This window comes from Xyrauchen texanus, chromosome 34, assembly GCF_025860055.1.
Source record: "Xyrauchen texanus isolate HMW12.3.18 chromosome 34, RBS_HiC_50CHRs, whole genome shotgun sequence".
Classification (NCBI taxonomy): Eukaryota; Metazoa; Chordata; class Actinopteri; order Cypriniformes; family Catostomidae; genus Xyrauchen; species Xyrauchen texanus.
In genome coordinates, this window is record NC_068309.1 from 29,984,895 (window position 1) to 30,011,132 (window position 26,238).

General features: G+C 38.4%; 1 protein-coding gene across 2 annotated transcripts in view; it reads left to right on the forward strand.

Moving 5' to 3' along the window:
* The first annotated feature begins 349 nt into the window (after positions 1–349).
* Positions 350–26,238, forward strand: part of LOC127627457 (dachshund homolog 2-like) — a 214,810-nt gene continuing 188,921 nt past the window's right edge. For both annotated transcript variants that reach the window (XM_052103842.1, XM_052103840.1), the window contains exon 1: positions 350–980. In XM_052103842.1, the coding sequence (XP_051959802.1) occupies positions 490–980 (491 nt within the window). In that variant the 5' untranslated portion in view covers positions 350–489. The remainder of the gene's footprint in view (positions 981–26,238) is intronic.

The window sequence follows — 26,238 nt, forward strand, 5'->3', positions numbered from 1 at the left end:
CACAACATAATAATGATGTTTAGCAATAAAAAATGGAGCAACCTAATGACTTATTAAAGAAAGTTATTAATAGTGCTACCAAAATTATTAAAGCGCCCTTTAAAAGTTAAATAAACGAATAAAATAAGCCGACATCATGTGTATAATGCAAACAATTTGAGAAGTTCAATTGATGTGACTGATAACACAAGTCGTAGCCCATCACATCCACACAGCCAATTGGATTTAAAGACGTATGCTTTCCCTCTCCTTATTGGCTGAGAGAGCTGTCACTCAAAGCTGTTGTGGGCAGGCTAATTGAATCGCTGAGTGCGATACTCCTCTATTCATCTCACTCACTCGCGAGGAAGGTAGTTGCACATTACCGACCTTCAGCCGTTGCTACCGGAGACGCATGAGAAACTGCAGAGCGAGGAGCCAGCAAAGGTGTGCTTGAGCGAGCGAAAGCGACTCAAAAGTGCGGAAAGGAGGAAACACTTTACTTAAAGTATGGCCGTATCAGCAACTCCTCCGGTGCTTTCCCCGACCTCCGCTCCCGGAGGCTCGAGCAGCCTGTTCCGTCCTGACTCCCTGTACTCCAGCCCGGCCGAGTCCCCGCGACTGACCAGCAGCATGATCAACTCTTTCATCACCGGCACCGGCGGCGTCGTCAGCGCTAACGGGAACGGCCCCGGCTGTGTTAACAATAACGAGTGTAAGATGGTAGAGGTGCACGGGGTGAAAGTGGCCTCGTTCACCGTGGACAGTCAGGAGCTCATCTGCCTCCCGCAGGTGTTTGACCTGTTCTTGAAACACCTGGTCGGCGGGCTGCACACCGTCTACACCAAGCTGAAGCGGCTGGATATATGTCCGGTGGTGTGCACGGTGGAGCAGGTGCGGATCCTGCGGGGACTCGGTGCCATTCAGCCGGGCGTGAACCGGTGCAAACTCATCACCAGAAAAGACTTCGAGGCGCTTTATAACGACTGCACCAATGCAAGGCAAGTGTTATATTACATATAGGCTACTCACATATTCAATATCGTGAATTTACACTCAACTGTGGAATCTGATGTTCTTCTAAAGTTTGAACAAACAAACTTTGGTGTTGCGCTTTGAAAAGTTTGGGTACACTTAATAATAATTTTAACGAATAAGTCGTCAACAAACATTTGTGCACATTCAAAACGAATGTAAATGAAATATAAGAATGAATTGTTTATTACATCTATCAAGCATTATTGACTACTGCATTAGTTAACTAGTTGAGCATTATAACAAGTAATAAAATATGTTAAGCACTTATTAAGGAGAGTTATTAAAAGTTATACTAAAATGCTTTAGACATAGGCCTAAGATCAATTTCATTAAAGTTTTCTGCTAAACCGCCTGCTTTTTTGACCTCCCGTTGAACAACAAATACGGCCTTAAATGTCATGATAAAAAAAAAAAAAAATAAAATAAAAATAGTGTAGGCTACAGGAATATATATTTAAAAAACCTCAATAAGTGACAGGTCTCTTAAGAATGAACCAATAATGTTTCCCCAATGAAGTAATTTACTTGATCACTGAATTGTCCGTTTTTGTTTATACAAACATGTTTATTTCTGTGCATTCGTGGTCAGTTTATCATCTAAATGATTCAAGTGCAATACAAATATACATTTAATGGTTAATAGTAACTCAACAGATATTTTGCTCATTATTTACTTCAGAAATTGACTGTAAAATCGGTTAGATTGAATGCACATTAAACTACGCAAAACTCAGTATTTAGGCTAATGCATAGGAACTTTCAACTTCTCGGTGTAACATTGACATTTATAACTGCTATAATAACCTAAAGATCTGCACTGATCACTACCTTAATTAACACAAACTTCAGCATGCACTACTTTGTATTTTTGCTAAGTATAAGTTTTCGTTTAGTCAGTCTTTATTGGAACATTTTGATCAGTAAAGGGCTAAAATGTCATTTTATTGATTACTCTACACTGAATATGTATTGCTTTAAGCTTTTAGACTTTTAAATGTACTTGCATTTTTAATTTTAGCATGGGTGCGAAAATGCATTCACCAATATGCTGACAGCACTTTGACCTTGGGGTCATATTTTAGTTAGATTTCAGTTGCATTTTTTTTCTATCTGCACCAATGATTGAGGCTCACGTGGATAAACAGTATCATTTAATGCACTTTTAACTATATCCTGGATCAATTCTCTTCTGTGTTTTGGAATTCTTCTTTGATTTGTCTGGATGATGTCCCATGTCTCATTTGGCTTAGGGTGTTGGGTCAGGTTGTATAAATCAATGAATCACTTCTCTTGGATCTGTGACTCTGTTTGGTGTGGAGATGTTATTCTTAGCTTGTTATCATGACAGATGCATTAGTGTTCTCAGGCTCCTCCAACAATGTCAGTTTATGCGTGTGTGTGTGTGTGTGGTTGGTGCGGTGGGAAGGGAGCTGTGCACCTTTTTTAAAGACCTTTAACATCCAAAGAAAACGTTTCTTATTATTTATTTGTCTAAAAAGTGCAGCATCTTATTTTTTTTCTTTATTCAGAAATGCGCAGTAGCCTACACATGCTTGAGATTAACAATCACGAATGACACTTCGCTGATTCAGCTGTTTATGATGAAAATCCCACTTGCTTAATAATAATAATGTAGATATGAAATCATATGAGAGCTATGTGAAATATAGGTCTATTTTATGGTAAAGTTTCTGCCTAAAAGTTAAGGTAAGGATTATGTGCAATATTGGATTACCCATGAACTGCTTTGAATAACCTAAAGTAGGTCAAGTATTTTCAGATTTCTATTTACATTTCTTACCTTGCTACTGGATAGAGGTCAGTTATTAAAAATAAGTTAAGAAGTTGATTCAGGAAAATGGTCTTAAAGTACATTTTTGCGCGCCAGCAGGGCGCAAAGGAGGATGCGTGCATGTGTGTTGGAGAGAGAGACAGAGAGACGGAGAGGGAGAGGGAGAGAGAGAGAGAGAGAGAGAGAGAGAGAGAGAGAGAGAGAGAGAGAGAGAGAGAGAGAGAGAGAGAGCATCTCCAGATGGCCATTCTGGGAAAAGTTCGGTAATTAACCTTTTAACATCCACTGCACAACCTCCAGAAGAATCCCCCGTCACTTTAGGGGGGAGACAGTTTTACAACATTATTATGTTTAATTTTGAGTCCAGGCAAATGGACAATAAGAGAGTGAGGTGCGGAACGCTGCGCTTTTCACTCCTCAGTCAGATTGCAGCATACGGTCGGATAATGAAATTGCGCGAGCAATGGGCCCCCCTGAAATTGAATTTGCTCCTCGGTATCGTTGCTTTACAGTTCACCTTCCCCTGCATCGCTTTATAGTCAGATTTAAACATCATCCACCGTCCTACTACCAGATGGCTGAAACTAATGTGCGCGCTGGCCCCTCGCCTCCTCCTCTTCCCCTCCCTCCCTCTCTCCCTCCCTCCCTCACTCTCTCCTCTTTCACCACAGGACTAAAAGCTGGGACAAAAAGCTCTCGTTGCATCAGTTTGTACGGGACGGTCACGGCGGTGCAAGTGTCTTAAGACATTAAAGGGCGTGTCTCAAAATCTATAGTGAGCTGCCTAATTAGGATGCGTTCTTGCGTTCACAAAACTGAATGGAACAGAACGCAACGCTCATAAACAGCGAGACGCGGCTTAACAATCAAAAACGTTAATCTGACGCATGTGTAGGGGACACGTTTTTGCGTCCGATCGCACTGTTGTTCAACTGTTTTTTACGTAAACATGCGCAAAGCAGACGTCTTTGTCCAGACGCCTTTCCAAGTTAAAAATAACTTTTATTGTTAAAACGCGTCTCGAGACTTTGGCTCACTAGATTTTGAATCACAGTCTAAAATATTCAAGGGGGGTTTTTGTGCACGGACACACTGAAACGCACAGAAAATGTCCTTATCAGCAAACATACGCGGCACTTACGAGCCGCTTTTATGATTTCTCAGCTTGCAATTGATCTCCGGGTTTTTAATGCATTCATTATTTATTAAAAAGAATTCGCAAGCTAAACATAACGCTAAACTGGTTTGCACTTGGGGACTGCACTTAGGAAATTGAATGGGAATTACATTAGAGATGAACATCTGTGCTTGTTCTCCTGCCTCTTCGCAAAGGTGGATTGGATTAGTTTAACTGCTTTTTCTTCACCAAGTGCAAGTACATCCAAAAATAAAAAAGGTGCAGAAAGCTCGTGTCCACTAATATTTATTGCAGAGTTATTTCATGCGAAAAACACCATAAAAGAGAAACATCCCTGCTTGCATTCATGCCAGTCGCACTTTAGCAGGAGTTGCAGGAATTGTCAACTTAAATCATAAAACGCATTACTTGTTCGAAAGCCTGTCATATTTTTTTTCGTCTCTTAAGCGATTTGCTTTTTTTAGTCATTAATTTAAAATGTGTCTAAGTTGCCCCAGGCGCGAGCTACCATCACACAGTGCGTTTAAAAGATTCCCTAAATGCACAATTTGACACCTTTATAAAGAATGATGTTCAGTAGATTAATTTGAATAAGAGTCTACCCAATTATGATTGATTTGTATCTGATTTTAAAAAGGAAATGCGAGTTTGAACGTTAAATAAATATGTAAACTTTAAAACAAAAACATATTGATAGACATAAAATACGCAGACAGCCAAATAAACACATATTTATCATTAATTACGCCTTTACATCTCCAGTCTGGAGTGCTCGCGCCAATGCGTGGCCGCGCGCCTCCAAGAGTTTCTACGCTCCATTGCGCGTGCACCTACGCGCTCAGACGTCGCGTGCACGCCCGGTCCATATGGACAGCAGATAAGCGCCGGTGGCTTCGCCCGAGGGCTCTGAGACTCAGCCCAGCCCAGCCCAACCCGAGACACCCCGCTGTCTCATCACATCTCCTCAGATTGTCACTGTTCCTTCAGCGCACCTTAATGTCAGCCATTAATTATACATCTGCCTTTTTTTCTGAGTTATCATTTTGCAGATTCACTCTTACCTTTACTCTTTCTGTACAGTCAATTATGAATTAAGACAACTTAATATATCTAGAGCGGTTTTAATTGAGATTGTGTTTATGATGAGATGGCATTAGGTCTGTTTGTTTGGATATCATATATAAAAAGTGGCCCTAAAATTATTTGGACACTTATGCCATATTTAGAAAGGCATGAATAGGTGGAGCCCTTTTAAAATGTTTTTTTTTTCCCCTATTGCCCAAGATGATTTTTAGAGGATGTATTAAACAGTCCCCCTCATGTTCACACAGGTGTCCTATAAAGTAACCACATGTGTAGTTATTCACATTACCTATGAACATGCGCCACTTTCGGTTGGCAACCAGAACATCTAATGTTGTCTAATTGAAAACCTAGCAAATTTCTTTCTGTGAAATGTCATGTTCTTGTGACATTCGTACATTTTAAAGTGTGGCTTAAGTGTCCAAATACGTTTTTGGGGCAACAACCGACACTACAAAAACAAAAAACATCCAGATAGCAGCAGTGCAGTGGATGGAAGCGCCTTTGTTTTTTGTTTTTTTATTTTCTCCCCTTTTCTCCCCAATTTGGAATGCCCGATTCCTAATGCACTCTAAGTCCTTGTGGTGGTGTAGTCACTCGCCTCAATCCGGGTGGCGGAGGACTAATCTGAGTTGCCTCCACATCTGAGACGTCAATCCACGCATCTTATCACCTGGCATGTTGAGTGCATTACCACAGAGTAGCGAGTGTGAAGGCTTCACGCTATTCTCGGCGGCATCCATTCACAACTCACCACGCGTCCCACTGAGAGCGCACCACATTATAGCTACCACGAGGAGGTTACCCCATTTGACTATACCCTCCTTAGTAACCGGGCCAATTTAGTTGCATAGAAGACCTGGCTGGAGTCTCTCAGCATGCCCTGGATTCAAACTCACAACTCCAGGTGTGGTAGTCAGCGTTTTTACTCGCTGAGCTACCCAGGCCCCTGTAAATGCCTTTGTTGATGAGAGAGCGGTCAACAGAGAATGGCTAGACTGGTTCGAGCTGACAGAAAGGCTATAGTAACTCAGATAACCACTCTGTACAATTGCAGTGAGCAGAAAATAATCTCAGAATGCACAACACATCAAATCTTGAGGCGGATGGGCTACAACAGCAGAAATCCACGTCGGGCAATATATTAGGACCATAGTGTTCCTAATAAAGTGCTCAGTGAGTGTGTATACTGTACATATACTGTACAACTGCGGGACCTTTTTCTGTGTCCGAATTTTTGTTCTTCATAGTAAATGAACAGGTTACTCACATTTTACAAATGCATGTTGGCGGCTGGCCTTATAGAGCCAACGTTCTCTCTTTTTCTCTCTATTATTGCAAGCATGTTGGAGATGTGAGAACACTTAACTGCTGACGGGCTCTTATAAAACAACTTGTGGCCATGTGAGTTCTCATTAATGTTGGCGGGTGCCTGTTCCAAGCCACAGCGCTTTAATAACTACTCCCATGCGTAACCAATGAATTAGAGGCAAAGCAAAGACACATGTGGTCAATTAGTGATGGAAACGTGCTACTTGAATCTTTACGTTGGGAAATCACAAACACACATTTAGAAAGCTGATATGTGAATATGAACTGAAATATAATTAAATATTAACAAACTTGTTAAACGATATTTGAGGACCATTTATATGCTGAAATTATGATATATGTCAGGCAGAATACACAGGTTTGGAACAACATGAGTATGACAGAATTTTCATTTTTGGGTGAACTATGCCTTTAACACTCAGAGTCATTAAAGGATATTTGAGAACCATTTAGAAGCTGCAATTATGAAGTTAGCTCTGTCTCGACGGGGATGAGAAATAGCAGGTGTTCAGTGGTGTGTAGCGATGTGGTAGAGAGAATCAGAGAGAGATGAGAGATACATATAAGAGGTTAAAACAGACAGATGGATATGGCCTGTCAAGAATCTCACAAGAGGAAAAATGACACTCTCGGCTCACCATCTACAGACCTACAGCGGAAAAAAAGAGAGAGCTAGTGTCATTTTGACTTTGGGAAAGTCTCCTCCTGAGCTTAATGACACATCTGCAGCCAGGCTATATTTATTACAGTCATGTAGAATAAAATTGATTGTCTCCTAAAATTAATTTTTGCTTTGCCTCTAGCAGTGCTTTAATGGAGGACACTAGGCCCCGTGCAAGAGTATTGTTTAATCACATTAGTATCACAGCCCCCAGGACAGCTGAGATAATTGTACAAACGAACATCGAAATATGGATCTCTAACTCTTTTGATTGAATTATGCAAATGACTTATCTCCTGCCCTTCCAAGCACTAATCATCTAATTAGGACTGATGTTTAAAATGCTTGTTTTGGGATGGGGATTCGGGGAGAAGCAGGAAGCAGAAAATTGAAATTGACACTAAAATCTGCAAAGTAGTTTTTACCAGAAGAGCTGGTGTTTGCGCTCCCCTCCGCCCCTCTTTTGTGTGTTGTCGCAGAGTTGGCGGCGAGGAGACGATTAAAGCAGTTTTGTTAAGCATTTTAAAGTCCTTGAACTTAAGCCCTATCTAATCCATTTTCAAAAGTTAATAATGTTTTCTGGCACTTTAATAGTTTGGTTTGACACTAAGTATCAGCTCACGCGTTGGGCGGGAGCTGGGCTGCACCAGGGGGAACTGACGCTAGTCGAAGGAAGCGAGAACTAGCATCCCAATTATGCCGATTAATATTTTATGACATGTTCCACTCTATGCCCCATTCCTGCGAGCTAGCAGCTGTTGATCCGTTCGCGGCAGAACGAAGAGGTTGCGGTAATGATAATCGAGCTCAAGTGAGCGTTTGACACTTTTGGATTCCATTTTGGAGCACTTGAAAGATGTGGAGATCTGAGGAAATGGCAAAGTTGTACTTTTCCCTTGTCAGAAGAGCGTTTACAGTTGTCTTCCACATTTGGAGGCAATTATAGCCTCTTCACCCCCCTCAATCTAGTTTTTGTATATAGGGTTCACCTGAAGAACAAGGTGCCACCCCATATTTTATTTGGCCATATTAGCTGCCTCGTGTTTTTTTTGCATTGAAAACAAATGCAGCTTAATCACAGAATTACCCTAGTTTCATTAGTTCTTTACTAATCAGGGCATGAAATGAGTAGTAGCAAATACAGAAGTCTTGATGAAATCACATCAGTAAATAAGGCAAATTAAAAACAGATAAACTTGATTGAAAAAGTGTGCTTTAACCTCTTCAACTCTGTAGCATTTTTGGGCTGCCGCATGCAATTTTTCACACTCAAATTTAAAAGCTCACCATTTACACATACTGTGGACTAATAGCCCAAATAATTTTTTATTTAAAAAAATATATATTTAAAATATGTTGGTCTCATAAAAAATAAAAAATAAAGTATGTAACTTTTTCTGTTAAAGTAATTTCTCCTATCCTAACTAATATGCACTGACAACTATTAGTAAGCATTCATAGGATAATTTTCTGGAAAACTGTAAACACCGTGTGAAAATTATGAAAATTGCTCTGTTTGTTTTGAGCGACCTGCTTAGACCCGCTTCAACAAAGTTACTCAACCAATGGCGTGAGTTGGGGCAGGTTTTTATTTTTGGAATTCCGTTTGGTGACGCTAGTGGTGCAGAAATTACATACTTCAGCTTTAATATACTTTTTTCTGTCTCAAGTTGCTTTCCTTTAGGATCACAGATTCACTGATGAACAGGTCCAGACAGATTCTGCAGACATTTGTCAATTTTCATATGTGTCAATTTTCAGGGAAATCTGCAGAATGTATTGAAAATGTATCAAATATAGCTGAAACGTTTCTTAGCACCTAACATTTTTATTTGTAGATGAAAGCATAAAATTTGCCAAAATATGTAGGAAATTAACACAAAGTGGTGGGGAATGTGTATATCTTTGCAAATGACAGTCTTTCGATTTCTGGAAAAATCTGTGGAGCTTTCTGCACAGTTCTGCGGGCACAGATTCTGTGTGGGCCAGCTGGTGAAGACCAAATTGATAATTAAAACCTTGAAAATAAACCCAAATAGGGTGTTCACAATGAGCGCGTTTACATGCACACCAGAACGCTGATGAATATAAAAAAGCTAATTAAAAAAATCTGACAATGCAAGAAAAACGTGTCTACATGGGACTTGAAATCTTCGGATAACTCTGACTTTAACGTCGAAACCTAAAGAGGCATGCACACAACACATGGGATAAGCCGGTAGAACAGCAGTAAAGGTGATTACATGTAATGCAAAATCGAGGAAATGGATGGAAATCTATGTGTGTTAAATGTTTTTTGCTGAAACCTGTAATGATACATTCACAGATACATGTTGGCTTATTTAGAATAATCGATGTAAGATCGATGTAAGATCATGCACGTAAACACGCTCAATTTCGACAATGGCTGCCAACATCCTTATTTCCGATAGCACACCACTCCAATGGGTGTGTTCACACAGAAGCCGAAAACATTTGTCAGTCATGTTTGGAGTACTTAATGCTGGAGTATGCAATTCATACCAGAAGCATTTTTGTTATACTGGTTGAAAGTATTTTTGCATCCTGACAGCAATCAATAAACCAAATGCTCTGTTACAAAAAATCAAACAAAAAAACATTATCTATGGCATTCACAGGCCTGTAAAAGGCCTGTCCAATAATTTATTTTGGCCCAAATGCAATGATTGGATGGCCTACCTGCCTGTCTAACTACGTACCTGCCTACCTCCATGCTCTCTGCCCATGCACTCAATGGTGTGAGTTGGGGCGGGATTATCTGTTTGAACAACTGCAGGCAAGTTTATTTTTGCAATTCTGTTTAGTGCCTCTAGTGTCGCAGGAATGACATACTCCAGCTTTAATAAAGTTCTTTTCAAACACAGTTCACTTATGATAGAGACTGACAATGACATTCTATAGCAAAGTGAGTTGCAACTGAATTTTAAGAGCAAGTTCATCTGATATGCACTGACAGACTGAACGTTGATGTCATGTTGCAGTAAATGTAGAAGCATCTGTTCACTCTGGAATATTAAAAGAAGTAAAGATGAAAGAATCATCTGGAATGTGAGGGGACGATAGCGAAGGGGTTGGTGTTTGTGTAAGTGAGACTCTCTGCGTCTGGGTTAAATCAAGAAAAGCCCTGGTTATGTGATGACATCATGTCCAGTTTTGGTGCTCTTGTTGGATCTATTAGGGATTCATTCTCTCTCTGTCTGCCCCGGGCAGCCCAGCTCCAATTACCCCCACACAACATCCTATATACCATAATCCGGAAACCTCAGTCAAAGCAGAATAAGCCAGTACAATTTTTGAAATGTGTCACAGATACGATCCACCCAGGAATTTTTAGCGCTACTCTCTTCATTATACTTGGATCTAAGTAGAAAAAAGTACAATTATTCTGGGCAAAAGCCAACGGCAATGTTCTATTGTCAGATTTGTTGTGTTTAAAGGCATGTTTAATGGGATGATATGGGCAGCTAATGGTGGAATGTAGTTGACATCCACCTGTAACATGCTTTACCCCTCCTCTTATCCGGTTAATTGTCATTGATCTACAGTAAATGTGCCATCAGTAGGTGTAATTACTAAGTAAACTTAGATTTTGACGTCAAAACTGCAGATTGAGTCATTCGCACTGGCGTTATGAGTATGCATGTGTCTGTATTGTTTAAGATGAGTGTTAAACGTTATGATAAGGCTACTGCAGGTCGTCTGTTTTTAATTATAGGAATGTAGGAATGTATCTGTGACTTATTTTTATAGGTAATGTGGTAATGTGGTAATGTTGGACCCCCTAACCCTTGTGAACTGTTGGCTTGACTTTCTCGTACTATTTTTTTTCTTTTGACCGTTTACTTGAATCTTTGGGTTGTGATCAACAGGTCATCTATATAGCTCACAGCATTGGTACATCTGCACATGCGGCACGTCTTGTTGATCAATACTTAATATATTTTATCGAAATACATTTGTTTATCGGTATTTGCAAATTTACAATATAACTTCTTCAATATACTATTTTTAAGTTTTTACATACACATTGCAAGTAAAGAAATGAGCCAAAAGAGGGAGGGCATGTGCTACAGTGATTTCAACATGGTTAAGGGTTGTTTTTAGACACAACACAAAGCTTTTATTAAACGGCAGCAACAGCAATAAATACAAAATGACATCAATGTTAAATGAATAATAGGGTTGAGTATCTATACAAATTTTACGATTCAATTAGATTCCGATTCACAAGCTTTTGATTAGATTAGATTCTGCTTTAGATCAAATTTGATTCAATTCAGATACATTTACAGAATATTAAAGTTTTAATGTCCATTTACAGTAGGTTACATATAAAAGCAATTTGATGATTCTTAACACCAATTTCAATATCACAATGAAATTATGATATTAATTACCATAGAGTCGAAATAATAACTTGAATTATTTCAAGTGCTCAAGTAATTAAAATAAAAACTTTTTTTGTCCCTTTGTTTACATTCACTTTAGACATACACTCATTGAGCACTTTATAAATTAAACCAAATAAAACTGCCCGACGTGGTCCTCTGCTGTTGCAGCCCATTCGCCTCAAGGTTCGACATGTTGTGCATTCTGAGACGATATTCTGCTCATTACAATTGTACAGAGTGGTTATCTGAGTTACCATAGCCTTTCTGTCTGGCCATTCTCTGTTGACCTCTCACATCAACAAGGTGTTTCCATCCACAGTTCTGCCGCTCTCTGGATGTTTTTGGTTTTTGGCACCATTCTGAGTAAATACCAGTGACTGTTGAGAATGAAATTCCTGGGAGATCAGAAGTTACAGAAATACTCAGAAAAGAAGCCACCTGTCAGTCAATCAAACAGCAAACGGGTACCAAAATGAGGAAATAAGTGATACGTAAGATTCTTTTTTGTGGAATTTCTATTGGAATAGACTAAAAGATCAACTTTGTGATTTTACAAACCGAGGATCGTTCAAATGAAGATAGCATTTAATCAGAAAATCATTTTTCTTCCCCCATCCCTAATAAATGATTCAGTTTATTAGTAATAGTAATCAAAATGCTCAATTCTTCTACAAGGCAATATAGTCTGTTAGCCTAAATGTAGACTATTTAGGTTGACAAACAACGCAACAACAGAATTCATGAATGTTGAAAGTTGATCTGAATTAAGAGTTGGAGAGTCTAATTTAAAATGACATTTTAATTCCAAAACAGAGTTGTACAGATGGGAAACCTTTGTTAAAGTTTCGGAAACTATTCAACCTGTGAGTTGCATTGCAGTTCATTTGCGTCTCAGCTTTAAAACGATTTAAATAGGACTAAGCATGAATCATTAATATGCACAAAAACAATTTTATTTATGTGTTTTCCATTCACATATTTGTCCTGTGCACTCATAAGTCTGAAGACAGTGCCCGTTAATAACTGCCCCAGGCCTGATTGGAAACAAGCTAAGCATGTGTACAGGACCGTAAATTGGAACCACACTAGCAGGTTATGTGGTTATGTGGTCCGTGTCTTAAAAATGCCTCGTGGAAATGCCTCATTGGATAGGCCTGCATCCAATCAGTGAGATAGTTAATAGCCACTCCCACGCCACACCCCAATAATACCATTTTACAGGCCATAGATATTTGTGTAAACTCTGATTCACACATACATGTTGACACACATAGGTAAACAAAAGTGCTAAGTTTTTCAAAGTTGAGTTGCTTGATTTACTAGTTGTCCATTTAATGTTGTAATGATCATAACACACAAAACTACCTCTTTTTGCTGGGAGGTCAGTAGGTGTGTATGTCTCAAATAGTGTGTAAATGTTGTTTCTGTTGAGAGGAATGGGTGTTGTGTGTGTTAGTGTGTCTAGATGGGGGTTTGGTATCTCTGATGAAAACAAACAAGCCCTGTGTGGATTCATTACAGGGAAATGTCTCGCCAAATTGTTACGGATAGTTAAAATGAAATGAAGTAAATTAGCGAAACAAGGGGAAGAGCATGCACAATGCTTTATTGCTTTCTTTTGAAGACACACACTGACAGTGATCTGCCTTCAGTTTAGTGCATGTATCAGATAACATATCAAAAAGTAGCTCTGAGTGTGTGTGTGTGTGTGTGTGTGTGTGTGTGTGTGTGTGTGTTTGGGTGGTTTACGAGGACATATTTTAGGTTATAAACTGGTAATTACAAGGGTATTATGCTATAAATGTGGTTTATGAGGACATTTGTACTGTCCCCATAATTCAAATGGCTTAAAAAACATATGAAACTATGTTTTAATGAAAATGTAAAAATGCAGAAAGTTTTATGTGAGGGTTAAGTTTAGGGGTAGGTTTAGTTTTTTTTTTTTACTTGCCCCTCCTTTTCTAAAAAGAAAAAAAGGAAAAGTTGAGTTTACAGTGAAGCACTTAAAATGGAATTGAATGGGGCCAATTTTTTGTGGGTTTAAAGACTTCAAATGTCATTAATATAATAATGCTTATAATTTTAACATATTTTTTTTTTTTTACATTAATTCTTAAAACTTTATTTGAGCTGTAAAGTTAGTAAATTTGTTCAGGGTTTTAGGGTTCATGCAATGAAGAAGAAAAATTGGCTATAACTTTACACAGAAATGGTTAGTAAGCGATATTATCACACTAAAATCATGTCAAAACCATGTTTTGTTTACATCTTGTGGATATACTTTGAAACAGTGAGTATTTTGCTGTTTACGGATTGGCCCCATTTACTTTCATTGGAAGTGCCTCACAGGAACCCAAATTTGTGCTATTTTATTTTTTAAAGAAAATGATGGACGAGTCTAAATTAATTTTTGTGGTAATCAGCATTATGCAACAAATGCTATCAATTGAACTTAATTTGTATTGAACCTGGAATATTCCTTTAAACATCTCTTAATCTATCCTTTTTTTTTGTTTGATTAATCTATAAATTAGATAAAGAAGCCAAATTTGATTTCCTGCAATTTGGTTTAAAACACGTTATCTGATGTAAATAAAAAAAGATAAAAAAGTTTCAAATATGAGAAGACCCAACTTAATCGATAATGACATACATGATCAACTATTATTATTATTATTAATTTTATTTATTAGTTGTTGCAGGCCTAATTAAAATGTTTTGATTTTGAACTTACTATCAATGTAACAACATCAGCATTATTGTACAAAATGTTATAGTAGTGCAGACCTATTTTTTTCTCTTTCTCTGTCTTTCACACGCTCTGTAATTCAACAGTACACACACTCATCCTGGCTTTTCCCTTGGTGCCTCAGTGTGAGATTGCAGTGTGAGGGATGGCAGGCTCACCTGACCTGCCTATTCTACTGGGGCTTGTGGGTAATAGATGGGTCAGAGCTTTTTTTTTAATGTTTTATTGAAAGATCACTACGGCTGTCCTGCATTTCGCCCGACTATAAATCAGGTTCCTCTGTGGCCCGCTGGAATGTCCGAAGTGTGGTTTATGTCAGATGGGGCAGAAGGGCCTCCGATCCCATCACTCCACCTCACCTATATCACCCACCCACACAATATCACACACACACACACACATGCACGCACGCACGCACACACAAACACACACACACACACACACACACAACATCACTGCCTTGAAAGCGGCCAATGGGGCCTCTAAACAATGTGTCTGTCTGAGCGACACATACACATATGTGAGAGTGAGTCAGCTTATTGTTTGCATTTTCATAGAATTCATCACACTGTAAAAAGTGTAACATGCATTTGTTACCTTAAGGTGCTATTTCTACCTGATCTAACCCTTAAAATTAGTTTTGTTGGTATAACCAAACGTAATCAGGTAGATTTAAACATGTTTACTATTTTTTAGGTTAATATTGTCTTTGCAGTGTTTGTGAGCTGTCATACTTTTTACGTTTGAGGATATTTTTTTGATGTAAGATCAAAGTACGTATGCAACAACTAATCAATAAGAATACTAAAAATCAAGAAAATAAATGTTTAACAACAAATGCCATTATTAATTATTTGGTTCTGCGCTCTTATTAAAACGTGGAATAAAAACTATTTTTCAATCAATTTATTTCAATTATTTGATTAATCAAACAAATAATCAAAAAAGCATCAATGTAATCGCCTCTTGTCTGACAATTATAAACAACTTTTTTCTGTTAAACTGTTGTCTTGTCGGGCAGAAAGGAATCTCTCCAATGTTTGTACTAATCAGGCTGCTGAAGCAGCACAAACTGTCGTTTTCTCACCGCTCTCCCTTAATACCGCCGTTAATGAGTAAGTTGATGTAGTTGAACATTTAGTTAATAAATATGTCAGACTTTTACCCCTCTCTGTCTCCTAACACTCCTTGTCTGTGTCTTGCAGTTTCCCAGGCTCGCCGAGAAATCGCAATTAGTTTTAGATTTACGCTACGATGACAGACAGTGGTATATAAATAGAGGTTAAACACACAATTTACATATTAATTTCATGATTCATTTAATCAATGATTTATGTGGATATAGATTGCTTTTAATCCGCCTCTCCGCGGCAACGTTTGCTCTTTCTCGCTCACTCTTCTCCGCTCTTCACTGAGCATGACAGAATAGAGTGCTGCGCTCTTTCTTTTCCTCCCTCTCCGTCCCTCTATCTCTCTCTCCCTCCTCTGAGCTATTCAGTGGCTCGGAGAGGAATGCGAACGGAGAGGCTCCAAACGGCACTCCTAATTGGTTTAATTTTTCAGTGCGTGCACAGAACCTGACACTCGTTTACTGCGCGCTGCTGTATCTCCTTTCTTCACCGTCTCTCTCTCTCTCTCTCTCTCTCCCCAATCTGCCTCTCGGGTCTCTCTCTCTACATTAATAAAAGGGTAATAATCACTCCGGTTAAAGGGATGGTAATGAGAGCAGTGGTTATGGTGATTGGTGGTGGCGGTTGTGTATTCATAACAGATCTCTCATACTGAGGTGAGGAGGCTGTAATTGAGCCATGATTGAGACACATATGCTCCCCAGCTCTGTCGTGGGGCCGACAGGAACACCAGGGAACTGAGTGAAAATGCCTCAGTGGCGGCAAAAGGCACTAAACAAGGCCAAAGTTCTAAACGACTCATTAAAGACGTTTGTCAGGGAAGACACTATATTGAACTTTTCGCACATGAAACAAGGCTATGAGGGATAGTCGTAGAGTCGTAGAGTTTCTGTCAAACCGTTTCTAGATTTGAATTAGATTTTTTTTTACCTTTGCCATTTTTTGCCATTTTTATTTATATTATAGAGGAAAATTATGAAGAAGGAACAAGATCAGGTATTGTTGCGAGCCAGATTCAAACTTGTGTTGTCTGAATGAGCACCATGGCTCAATGTGTCAGAAAACATGCACTAACTGTTACAATATGAATCTGACAATGGGATATTCTGTGTATTAGTGATTGGAGTGGCTAATAAATGAGCTGATATTCGGTAATTTTGAGATTATCGACATCGGCTGATAAATAGTTGTTGAACGATATGGGTTTTTCAGTGGCTGATGCCGATCTCTACTCTAGATGGCTGGTGTCCCATACTGTATAGTAGTGATGTATTATAAATAATTAAGTTTAATGATGAAAAATTGTATTAAATGAAATGAACAACATTTACTCAAAATTCAAATAGATATTAGATTTTTTTTTAAGAGTATAATTATTTGACAAGGCTGTTGTTACAATTTGGAACTGACATAAAACATCTGTTTTGGCCAATATATCACTTAGAAGCATATAATCTTAAAATTACTATTTATTTTTTTTAAATTAAATGTTGGCTGGTAAATCAGTCAGAAGCCTTAGGGATGCATCGATACCACTTTTTCTCTTCCGATCCGATTCTGATATCTGAAATTTCAGTATCGGCCAATATCGATATTGTGTACTGTGAAGGCTAAAAATAGCCGCGAGTGCATCTCCAGCCTGTGCGTGAGTTTGTGTCAATAGAGCAGCACCACTCACTAACGCGCTGCGCATACTCTATATTTACTTATTAAACAGCCTTTTGTGATTCACAGATCTATTGCATATCTTGCATGAGTCATATGAACTACTTTAGTTGTGTTTTTATGGTTCTTTTATGTAATTTTTGGAGCTTGACAGTAACAAACATGACTAACACACAGTATCGGATTTGGATCGGGCTCGCCGGACCGATACCCGATCCGTCTAAAAGCTTCAGTATCAGAGCCGATAAGCCTATAATCTTAAAATGACAGAATGTCAGCCGATTTATCGAAATCAAGTTAAAAATGACCAAATTTCGGCTAATTTATTGAAATAAAATTTTGGCTGACTAATCAGTCAGAAGCTGTTAATCTTAAAATGACCAAATATCGGCTGATTTATCGAAATCCAATTTTGGCCTATTTATCGGTCTACCGATATAGTTTGTCTACCCACTATATCTATGTCTACTTCACCAATTAACAGAATTTTTAAATCAATTTAAAAACTCAACCTACTGCCTTTGACGTTATTTAAGCACATTTTTCATTAAATATTCTGTAAAATATATTTTTGTGCACATTTCATTTTCAAATTGTTCTTCATTTCATTATATTATGTATATATCAGCATTGGGTCTCCCATAGGCCATCCTGGTCTCTATTGGAATCTATATTGACCACTAGTGATCATACTTTGCACTTTCTTCAATTTAGATGCAATGACAGTTGTATATCAGTTTTGATGCCCTGTATATAGGCTTTCTTTAACAGAAAGGCAGGATTTCAAAACCAAGTCTAAGAATTGAGCCTAATTTTCTATTCAGGATATATTATTATTATTATTATCATTATTATAATAAGACACACCCACTTCACTATGTTGTAACAATTTCAAATTGTTCACACTTTATTCACTTAACATATGCCACATTTATTCTCAAAAATATAAAGATGTCAATCGCTACAAAAAGAAAAACATGTTACTTGAGAGTTTTATCAGAGAATTCAGACAAACAGACACTTTTTAAAGTCGTAAATGAAGATTAAAGCTCATGTTGAATAAGAGAACAAGAGAAAGTTGAAAAGGGTTGAATAAGTAGAGGTGCGAGATGGCTGCTCATCTCACGGAAGGTAAATAATGGTCTTTAATTATTTGCTGGCGGAGCTGTTAAAAGCTCGGGCTGATACTGTCATTGGAACGACGCACCTGGTATGACATGTGGTTAGGAATGTTAAAGGTAATAATGGTGTGTGTGTAAGAGCATCATGGGAATGTATCTCTTGACACGTATGTGTGTGAATGACGTCGTTTGCATGTGATAAACAAGCTGCAACCAAATAGGGCACTGTTAACCCCCAGCCATTAAAGAAGAGGTCCATTGAGTGAACGCCCATCAGCCACATATAAATCCATCAACTCAATCAATAAATGACTCATTGAACAGCTGATGCTTGATCTTGTCATCATTAGTGTTTATGACACGTCATCTCTCGTTTAAAGTAAACGTTCACTCAAAAATACATTTTGTCATTCCAAACCTGCTTGATTTTCTTTCTTCAGTGGGACGTAAAAGAAGCAATTTTGAGGAATCTTTTCCATACAAAAGAAAAACAAAAAACAGACAGCGACCAGGGGCTGTAAGGCTCCAAAAATTTAAAAAAGCATAATAAAATTAGTCCATACGCTAGATTTGACATGTTCTGAAGCCATAGAACCAAAAATTGTTTTTCTTAAAAATGAAACCTTCTTTGGCACGTCATGGTCAGTTATGAGACACATGGGAACCAATGGTCTTTGGTGTCATTGACATAAACGTGGTGTGAGGTGTCTTGTATATGCACAAGCAAAGACTGGGGACAAGACGGAAGGGGTTGTAGGAGTGTTTGGGAAATCTGATTGGAAACAATCATTATTCTTGACATTCCAGCTGGTGGCACAGAAATTGCACACTTCACCTTTAAAAAAATCAAATAAAGTGTTGATCTGAAATAAGTATATCTGACTTTTGTTTAAGGATTAATATATATATATATATGTGTGTGCTTAAATGAACAAAACTGTGTTTTCTCACATTTAAACAGCACATTAATCTGCATGCTGTGAGTTTATGCTATGCCAATTTACCACTCTGCAGTAAGACGTACCATCAGTGCCAGTGATCAACCAGGCTGGCACTGGGCATGTCATAGGAGAACTGTTCGCACACTCTCACTTGCCATAAACCTGACCCAAAAATCAAACCGCAGGCACGATCCACCTTTTACGAGCCCCTTACTGCTCATAGCGTACACCGGCTACACATGGGAACACAAGCGTGTTTTTGGTGAATGCTTATCTCGGGATGCTCTCTTCTGTGCTAATATCCCTCATAACCATTTCAGCTCATTAGTTTTCCCTTCAAAGTTTCCTTCAGTCGCCCCTGTGCAGTGTGAGGATGCTGCCTCTTTGATATTCCGAATGTGTCTGGCCGTTTGGACATAAAGAGATCTCTGAATAGACACACCACAGACTTAAAAACTCTATGACTTACTGATGCGTTTGGTACAGCTGTACAGCGAAACAAATGAATAGGAATTATCTGCACTGATGGTGTTAACCTTATCTAACCTGATAAACAAATGTTATCTCTGTAGCCCAGTCGCCAAATGTGGGATACACCAGCGCATGCATGTTTTCGGCATAAACACTTTCTTTTTATACACACGCAAGACCAAATTCTTCCCAGGAAATCACATGTATTATGAAACATGAAGCAGACTGAAATGTCTTATGCATAAACACATTTTTTCAATACATCATAGATGATGCATTAAGTAATGTGGAACAGTCTAATAATGTCATATGTTTATGATATATTAGGATAATATTGTCTATCAGCTGATATTTTTATGTTTATCGGTATCAGTCGATACGGGATATTTTTTGGTTGTTATTGGACAGTCTTTTCCATCTATTTTAACATATTATTTTACTGTCATTGAGCAGCTATCTTTCATAATACTAACAACATAACTCTTTTAATAACTCATTTATATACCAAACATAATTATGCCTAACTTCACATATAAACTATTGCTTTTAGTTTTTAGTGTGTTTTGTTTTAAATTTTTTAAACAGAATATTACAGATTTTTCATATCGTGCATTTATCGTTTTTTGGTAATAACATGAAAGTAATTATCAGCTTATCGGTATCTGTCAAAATAATAAGAACAAATGCCTTTGGAGTGGACTTCCAATTAGTGCTGCTAATGGGGCAGAAATGATATTAGTGTTATTGGATATGTAATTGTTTACACTTTTTCCCATTTATTTTTACAACAAAGCTTAAGTAAATTCTGCAACACTAGCTCCACCAAACGGAATTTCAAAAGCAAACATTGTTTTCAAAGCTCCTTTATGAATACACATGCCCCCAACTCACACATTAGCCTAGTCGATGTTGTTGTGTCTCATGGGACGGATAACTCAAAACAGAGGAATTTTCATAGTGCCACAGAGACACAGTGTTTATTTTACAGCATTTAAAACTATTGATATTTTAGTTTTTATTGTGTTTTATTTGAATTTTTTTGTCAAAATAGTACAGATTTGTAATAGCGGCCATTTACCGGTTATCAGCCATAACATGAAAATAATTCACGGTTTATTATCAGGCAATACTGTAATATCAGTGAATCGCTATGCGCAAAAAAAACAAACAGTGGCAGTTCGGCAGAGAGAGAGCTACAGGCAGCTGCCCTGTATGAGTTTGTGTTATATGTCTTTTGCTTTAAGTTAACCATTAAATTATTATTTATATTGTCAAGCCGTTTCTCACCTCTTCCTTTCCCTTTTACCCCGTTACACATGAAAATAATTATCGGCTTATCGCATCGGCCAAAATTTTATTATCAGTGTATCCCTACACGAAAGAACCAACGTCATTTGCCATTACTGATGTGAAACCTGGCGTGATGCGTGGTGAGCAATGTTTTAATATGTGGAGACAGGATAGGATGGATTTCCGATCGGTCGTATATGGTGCTGGTAGTGGCACAAAAATTATTAGAGGTTTTTTATCTCCCATTTTTCTCCCACTTTGGAATGTTCAGTTCCCAAAGGTCCTCATGCTAGTCTAGTGACTCGTCTCATCCGGGTGCCGGAGGATGAATCTCAGATGCTTCCGTGTCTGAGAGGTCAACCCATGCATCTTATCACGTGGCTCGTTTAGCACGTTACCACGTAGACAGTGCGTGTGGAGGCCCATGTAATCCGGCGCAGCATCTACTCACAACTCACCATGTGCCCCACTGAGAGTGAACCACATTATAGCGATCACAAGGATGTTACCCCATGTGACTCTACCCTCCCTAGCAACCGGGCCAATTTGGTTGCTTAGGAGACCTGGCTGGAGTCACTCAGCATGCCCTGGGATTCGAACTCACGAGCTCCAGGGGTGGTAGCCAGCAAACTCCCAGGGATGCATCAAATAATGTGTATTGGTCTGAAAAGTCTAACACATAGACGTGTTTCTTGCATATCACAAACACTTTAGAAATGCATCAAGTAACCTGCAATACAAATCTTCATGGCTAATGCATAAAGACACAAGCGCATGCATACAAATGCCTGCATGCATCCATGCATCTCACTCCTTCTTGTCCAACTCCAGTGCACACATCCTTTTGCAGCTGAAGGACACCAGAGTCATAAACACATACATATGCTGCATCATGCGCTGACACGTCCCAATATGCAGAGCATTGCATGGGAATGAAAGCGTGTCTATTTGAGCAGAAGCGCATGGTAAAATGGGCCAGGAAAGAAGCGGGTCAGGGTTAGTGTATACGCAAGGTCACATTTAAAACACACGGGTTGGAAGGGCCTATAAATCAGCCGGCGCATACGGCTGCCCTCCACACTGCCTGATTTAACACCTGCGCCCAGACCTTCCTTGTCAGGCCCGGCGTACTTTATTACCCGCCTGCGCTCACTATAGCAGCAGCACAGATAGAGTTCACCTTTGAAAGAGCCGCGGTAACTATCCCTCTCTCTCTCTCTCTCTCTCTCTCTCTCTCTCTCTCACTGGCGTGCTATCTATCTCCTTTCTCTTTTCCACTCTGCCCTATGGTCACAGTTCAGGGAGTGGCCAGATATGTGAAGGCAGAAGAGTAAGCCGTCCGCGAGGGCATGTACAGGAAATTGATCATCAAATGCTTTCTTTTTGTAAAATAGAAAGCAGAATGCGACTGTGTCTGTGCATGGGATGCATGTGTGGGCTTGAAATGTTATCAGTTGCTACTACGCATCCTGCTGTATGACACACGATATGCGGTACTTTTCAAATGCCTTATATGTGTCGATTTTACTGTTTGTCTGAGAACCACATTTAAATATTAAACTTATAAAAATACAAATGATTTAATGTTTAAAACAATGACAAAGGAGCCATTATATTATAATGTTAATTAAACCTCATTTCTGCTACAAAATTCTATGCATTTACATACACTGTTGTATATTGTTAGTAGACAAATTAAATAAACTAGTGAGAGAGTGAAACATTTTTAACAGGAGTTTACTTTCTAGACATCCACAAGACTATAAGTCCCCAAAATTGAAGAAAAACACATTTAGAGATTTTAACCTACATGTTTTACTTGTTTTTGTCCTAGGATTATTCACAATATAAGCTGTACATTTCCAAGCTAACTCTGAAAGTTAACAAACATTAAAAGTTTTCATGATGTCCAAATGCACATTTTTCAGGTCATCGCTTGCAGCAGTCGCAAACATCTTCTGTCTTTTTTGACAAATCAGGATTTGGCTTATAATGTATGTTAAATAATAGAGCTCACCGGAGGTTGGGCCTTTGCTCTTTTGTCATCTGTAATAGAATTTTCTTGATCCTCATTTCTTTTGCTGTCGCCAGGCCGGAGGGGCCAGAGGGGACCTCAGGGGTACAGTGTGTAAGAGATGCGTTCTGTAGCCAGGGGCCCAGAGATGTAAAATGCTAATGTAATTTTTGATGGATGATAAAGCTGTCCGTATGATGAGTTAATAATAATGAGAATTCAACAGATTGCATCTACTCATAAATGAAAAACTCAGTGTAGTTATGGAATAACTTAAGTTATTATTGATATGTCTAATAAAACTTGCTTGACTACAAATCCACGTTTGTACACCCTCATCGGGACTAATACACTTTTAGGTAGCTTTCACGTTAGAACTTTATTGTGAACCCGATCTCGCATCCACACTTAATCCGTTTTCATAAAAAAAACGGCTTTCCATTTCCTAACGTTGTTTTTTTTCCAAAGTATGCGATAATTAAGTGTTTTCGAAACGCTCTGTTTTCTGTGTTTGGCCTTCCGTCCATGCGTAAACTGCATTTTTGACAGTGAAAACTGAGCTTTTTTAGAAAACACTGTCCCAAGTGGATACATTTGAAAACACCATCTTCTCATTGTAGTGTGGACAGGGAAAAGGAGATATATGAAAACAATGTTGTATTTGTTGTCATGTGACACAGTCACGGGATCCATTCAATTCAAAACAATCAAGATGGCGGCCAATGTTGTAGCGGCGTTATTGTGCTTGCTATTCACTTTGATAGCATTGTTAAAGATAATTGTTACTTTGTACAACCTTCACGTTGCATTTCTTCAATGGTGAATGGAAGTTTGCTTAGAACTGCTGTGTGGCGATGGAGCACAAGGACAATTGTGTTTCAGACCGTTCATGGAATGCAGATTTTTAACATGCACACTAAGGGGATTTAAGAGTTTTCATACATCTTAGTGTGGAAAAGAAACTTTTGGAAAATGCTTGAAAACGGCAGTGAGGATGGAGAGCATTTAGAAAAAGAAAACAAAGTTTTCAAATGTATCCGGATTAATGTGGATGTAGCCTTAGTGTGTATAAGAGGCCTAAACGTAGCTAAAATAATTAGTTTTTGAACAAAAACGTATTTGTGTAGAAGTGGCCCGAGTGTGTTTGATGTCATAGTATTAAAGATTATCTCTGAACTTTGGTGTGTACCAGCGAGCTACACCCAAATCTGCTGTAAGTTGTTCTGGGGTACGGTTCACAATTGGTATGAAAACGGTCACGGAAGTGAACCTCTGTTGATGATGTATAATTTGAAAATAATTGCCTTAAGAAAGCAGTTCACAATATACTCCTCTCTTACAATGTACTGTATTTGCGGCAAACAAATGCAAATGCCGTAGGTACTACATGACAAATATTAAATAATAAAGTTAACTGGCATCTTAAGTTGCTAAACAGCTGCTGCTTGTAGTTTGAAAGTGTTGTTTACTCTAATTACAAAGTAATTAGTTACTGCAATCGAATTATTCTTAATGCAAAAAGTAGTGTAATGCATTACATTGCAAATTCTTGTAAATAAATTACTTAAAAATACCTTACTTGGGTTACACATATTTCTAAAATATGATTATATAAGTAGAGAACATTTAAAATAGGGATGTCGCGATACTGATACTCTGATAACACAGTCATGTGAGACTATTTAACATCAAAAGCTGCAATTTAATGTGATAAATATAGAGTTTGCATGTGCAGCGTTTTGGATGTGAGTGCTTGTGAATGTGTGGAGACTTTGGAAACATTTAAGAGATCCTTGGCTCATACATGAGAAACACTAATATGAGCATTGCATGCTCTGTTTGTAGCAGATGGCAGCAGACAGAGCACTAATTCACTTTTTAGCGCGAGTCAAATACAGACTACATGTTTATTTAATTAAATAGCAGCCTTTTGTGGTTTAATAATCACTTTTGTGTCACATAGCTGCAGTCATAATGTCAGAGCTCCTGGGTTATAACAATGCAGAAACGCTTCAAAATTAAAGCTCCACCAAAATAAAAGCTCAGTTTAAATGAAATAGATCACTACTGTATAGTTATGTAATATTCACTGTTATACTACTACTAATTATAATAATAATAAATCATAATAATAATAAAGGGCGTGCACCCTCTAATGAGTCAATGAAAGTCAAAATGACGTTTTTTGAATTTATTGAGTTGAAAAACAAGTGTTTTTCTGTCAAAAGTATTTTATAAAGTAACTGAAAAGTAATTAGTAATGTGAAAGTAATCAGTAAAGTTAAGTGTAATCTTATTACAATTTTAGAGAAGCAATTAATCATTTGCAGTGAATTACTTTTTCTGTGTAACTTATCAAACACTGTACATCCCAAATGTATCGCAATTTGGGCCTACCTGGATAATGAGATCTATAGGGGGAGGGGAGTGTTCTGACCAACCAAGCAAAAAAATGCACGTGTGAAAAAGCCTTAAACTTCATGTAATTGTAATGTATTTCACAAAAAACTGAACGTGGCACTCTTTAGAAGTCTGAAATGAAAAGCCTGTTTTCAAATTTTTAACGCAGCATTGAAATATCTCATGCACAGCGAACTCATACCGCCCAGTACGCCTACAAAGCGCTTTGGTGTCTGTCCCTCGCTTGATTCGTCAGGTCCTCCCTAATAGCAGCTTTATGAATAAGTCTCAAGCATCTGACCACCTTGTCATAATGCGAAGGCACTTGTCAGCATGTCCATGAATGTCTTACACGATAGTTTAATTATAACGTCAGGCCGCGATACACATTCACCGTCGACTGACTGGCAGGTATTCGCTCCGCCTGCCGTTCCCAGACTGGGAAGAGAAAGAGAAGTTTGTTCTGTTTGATTACTGTACCTCTACGGTCCGTGGGCTACAATTGTACTCGGCAAAGCAAATTGCGAGCGCTACCATTAAAAAAAGCTTCGGCAAAATTCCTGTGACAGATGTTGCAGTTTCACGCCTCTCCTGTCAAGAGCCTCTCGCTTCAGTGCCGTTTCCGTCCAAAATGTAGTCCTTAGCATTGTTCGCCATTTCTTCCTCAACAATAGTTCTCAAAATGATGAGTGCTATTATTTGCCTGCTAACACTGACACATAATTGGATGGTGTCTCCCTTAATCTGAGCTGTTAGGCAACAGCGTTGTCAAAACACTGAACAAGTTATGAGATTAATTTCCTATAGAGCATTGTGCGCTTGTCACTCACAAAGTGGTTCTGAATTATTTCAGGGGCGCACGGAAAGTTTTCACATCACCTCGAGACGAGTTCAGAAAGATTTGGCTTTCAAATAAAGTTGCTGAGTGAGGGCAGTTGCCAAGCAGATTACAGTTTGTGCTTTGAAAATAGATTATAATAAGGTTAAAAAGAATAATCATGTTCAGATTTACAACAAAGCCA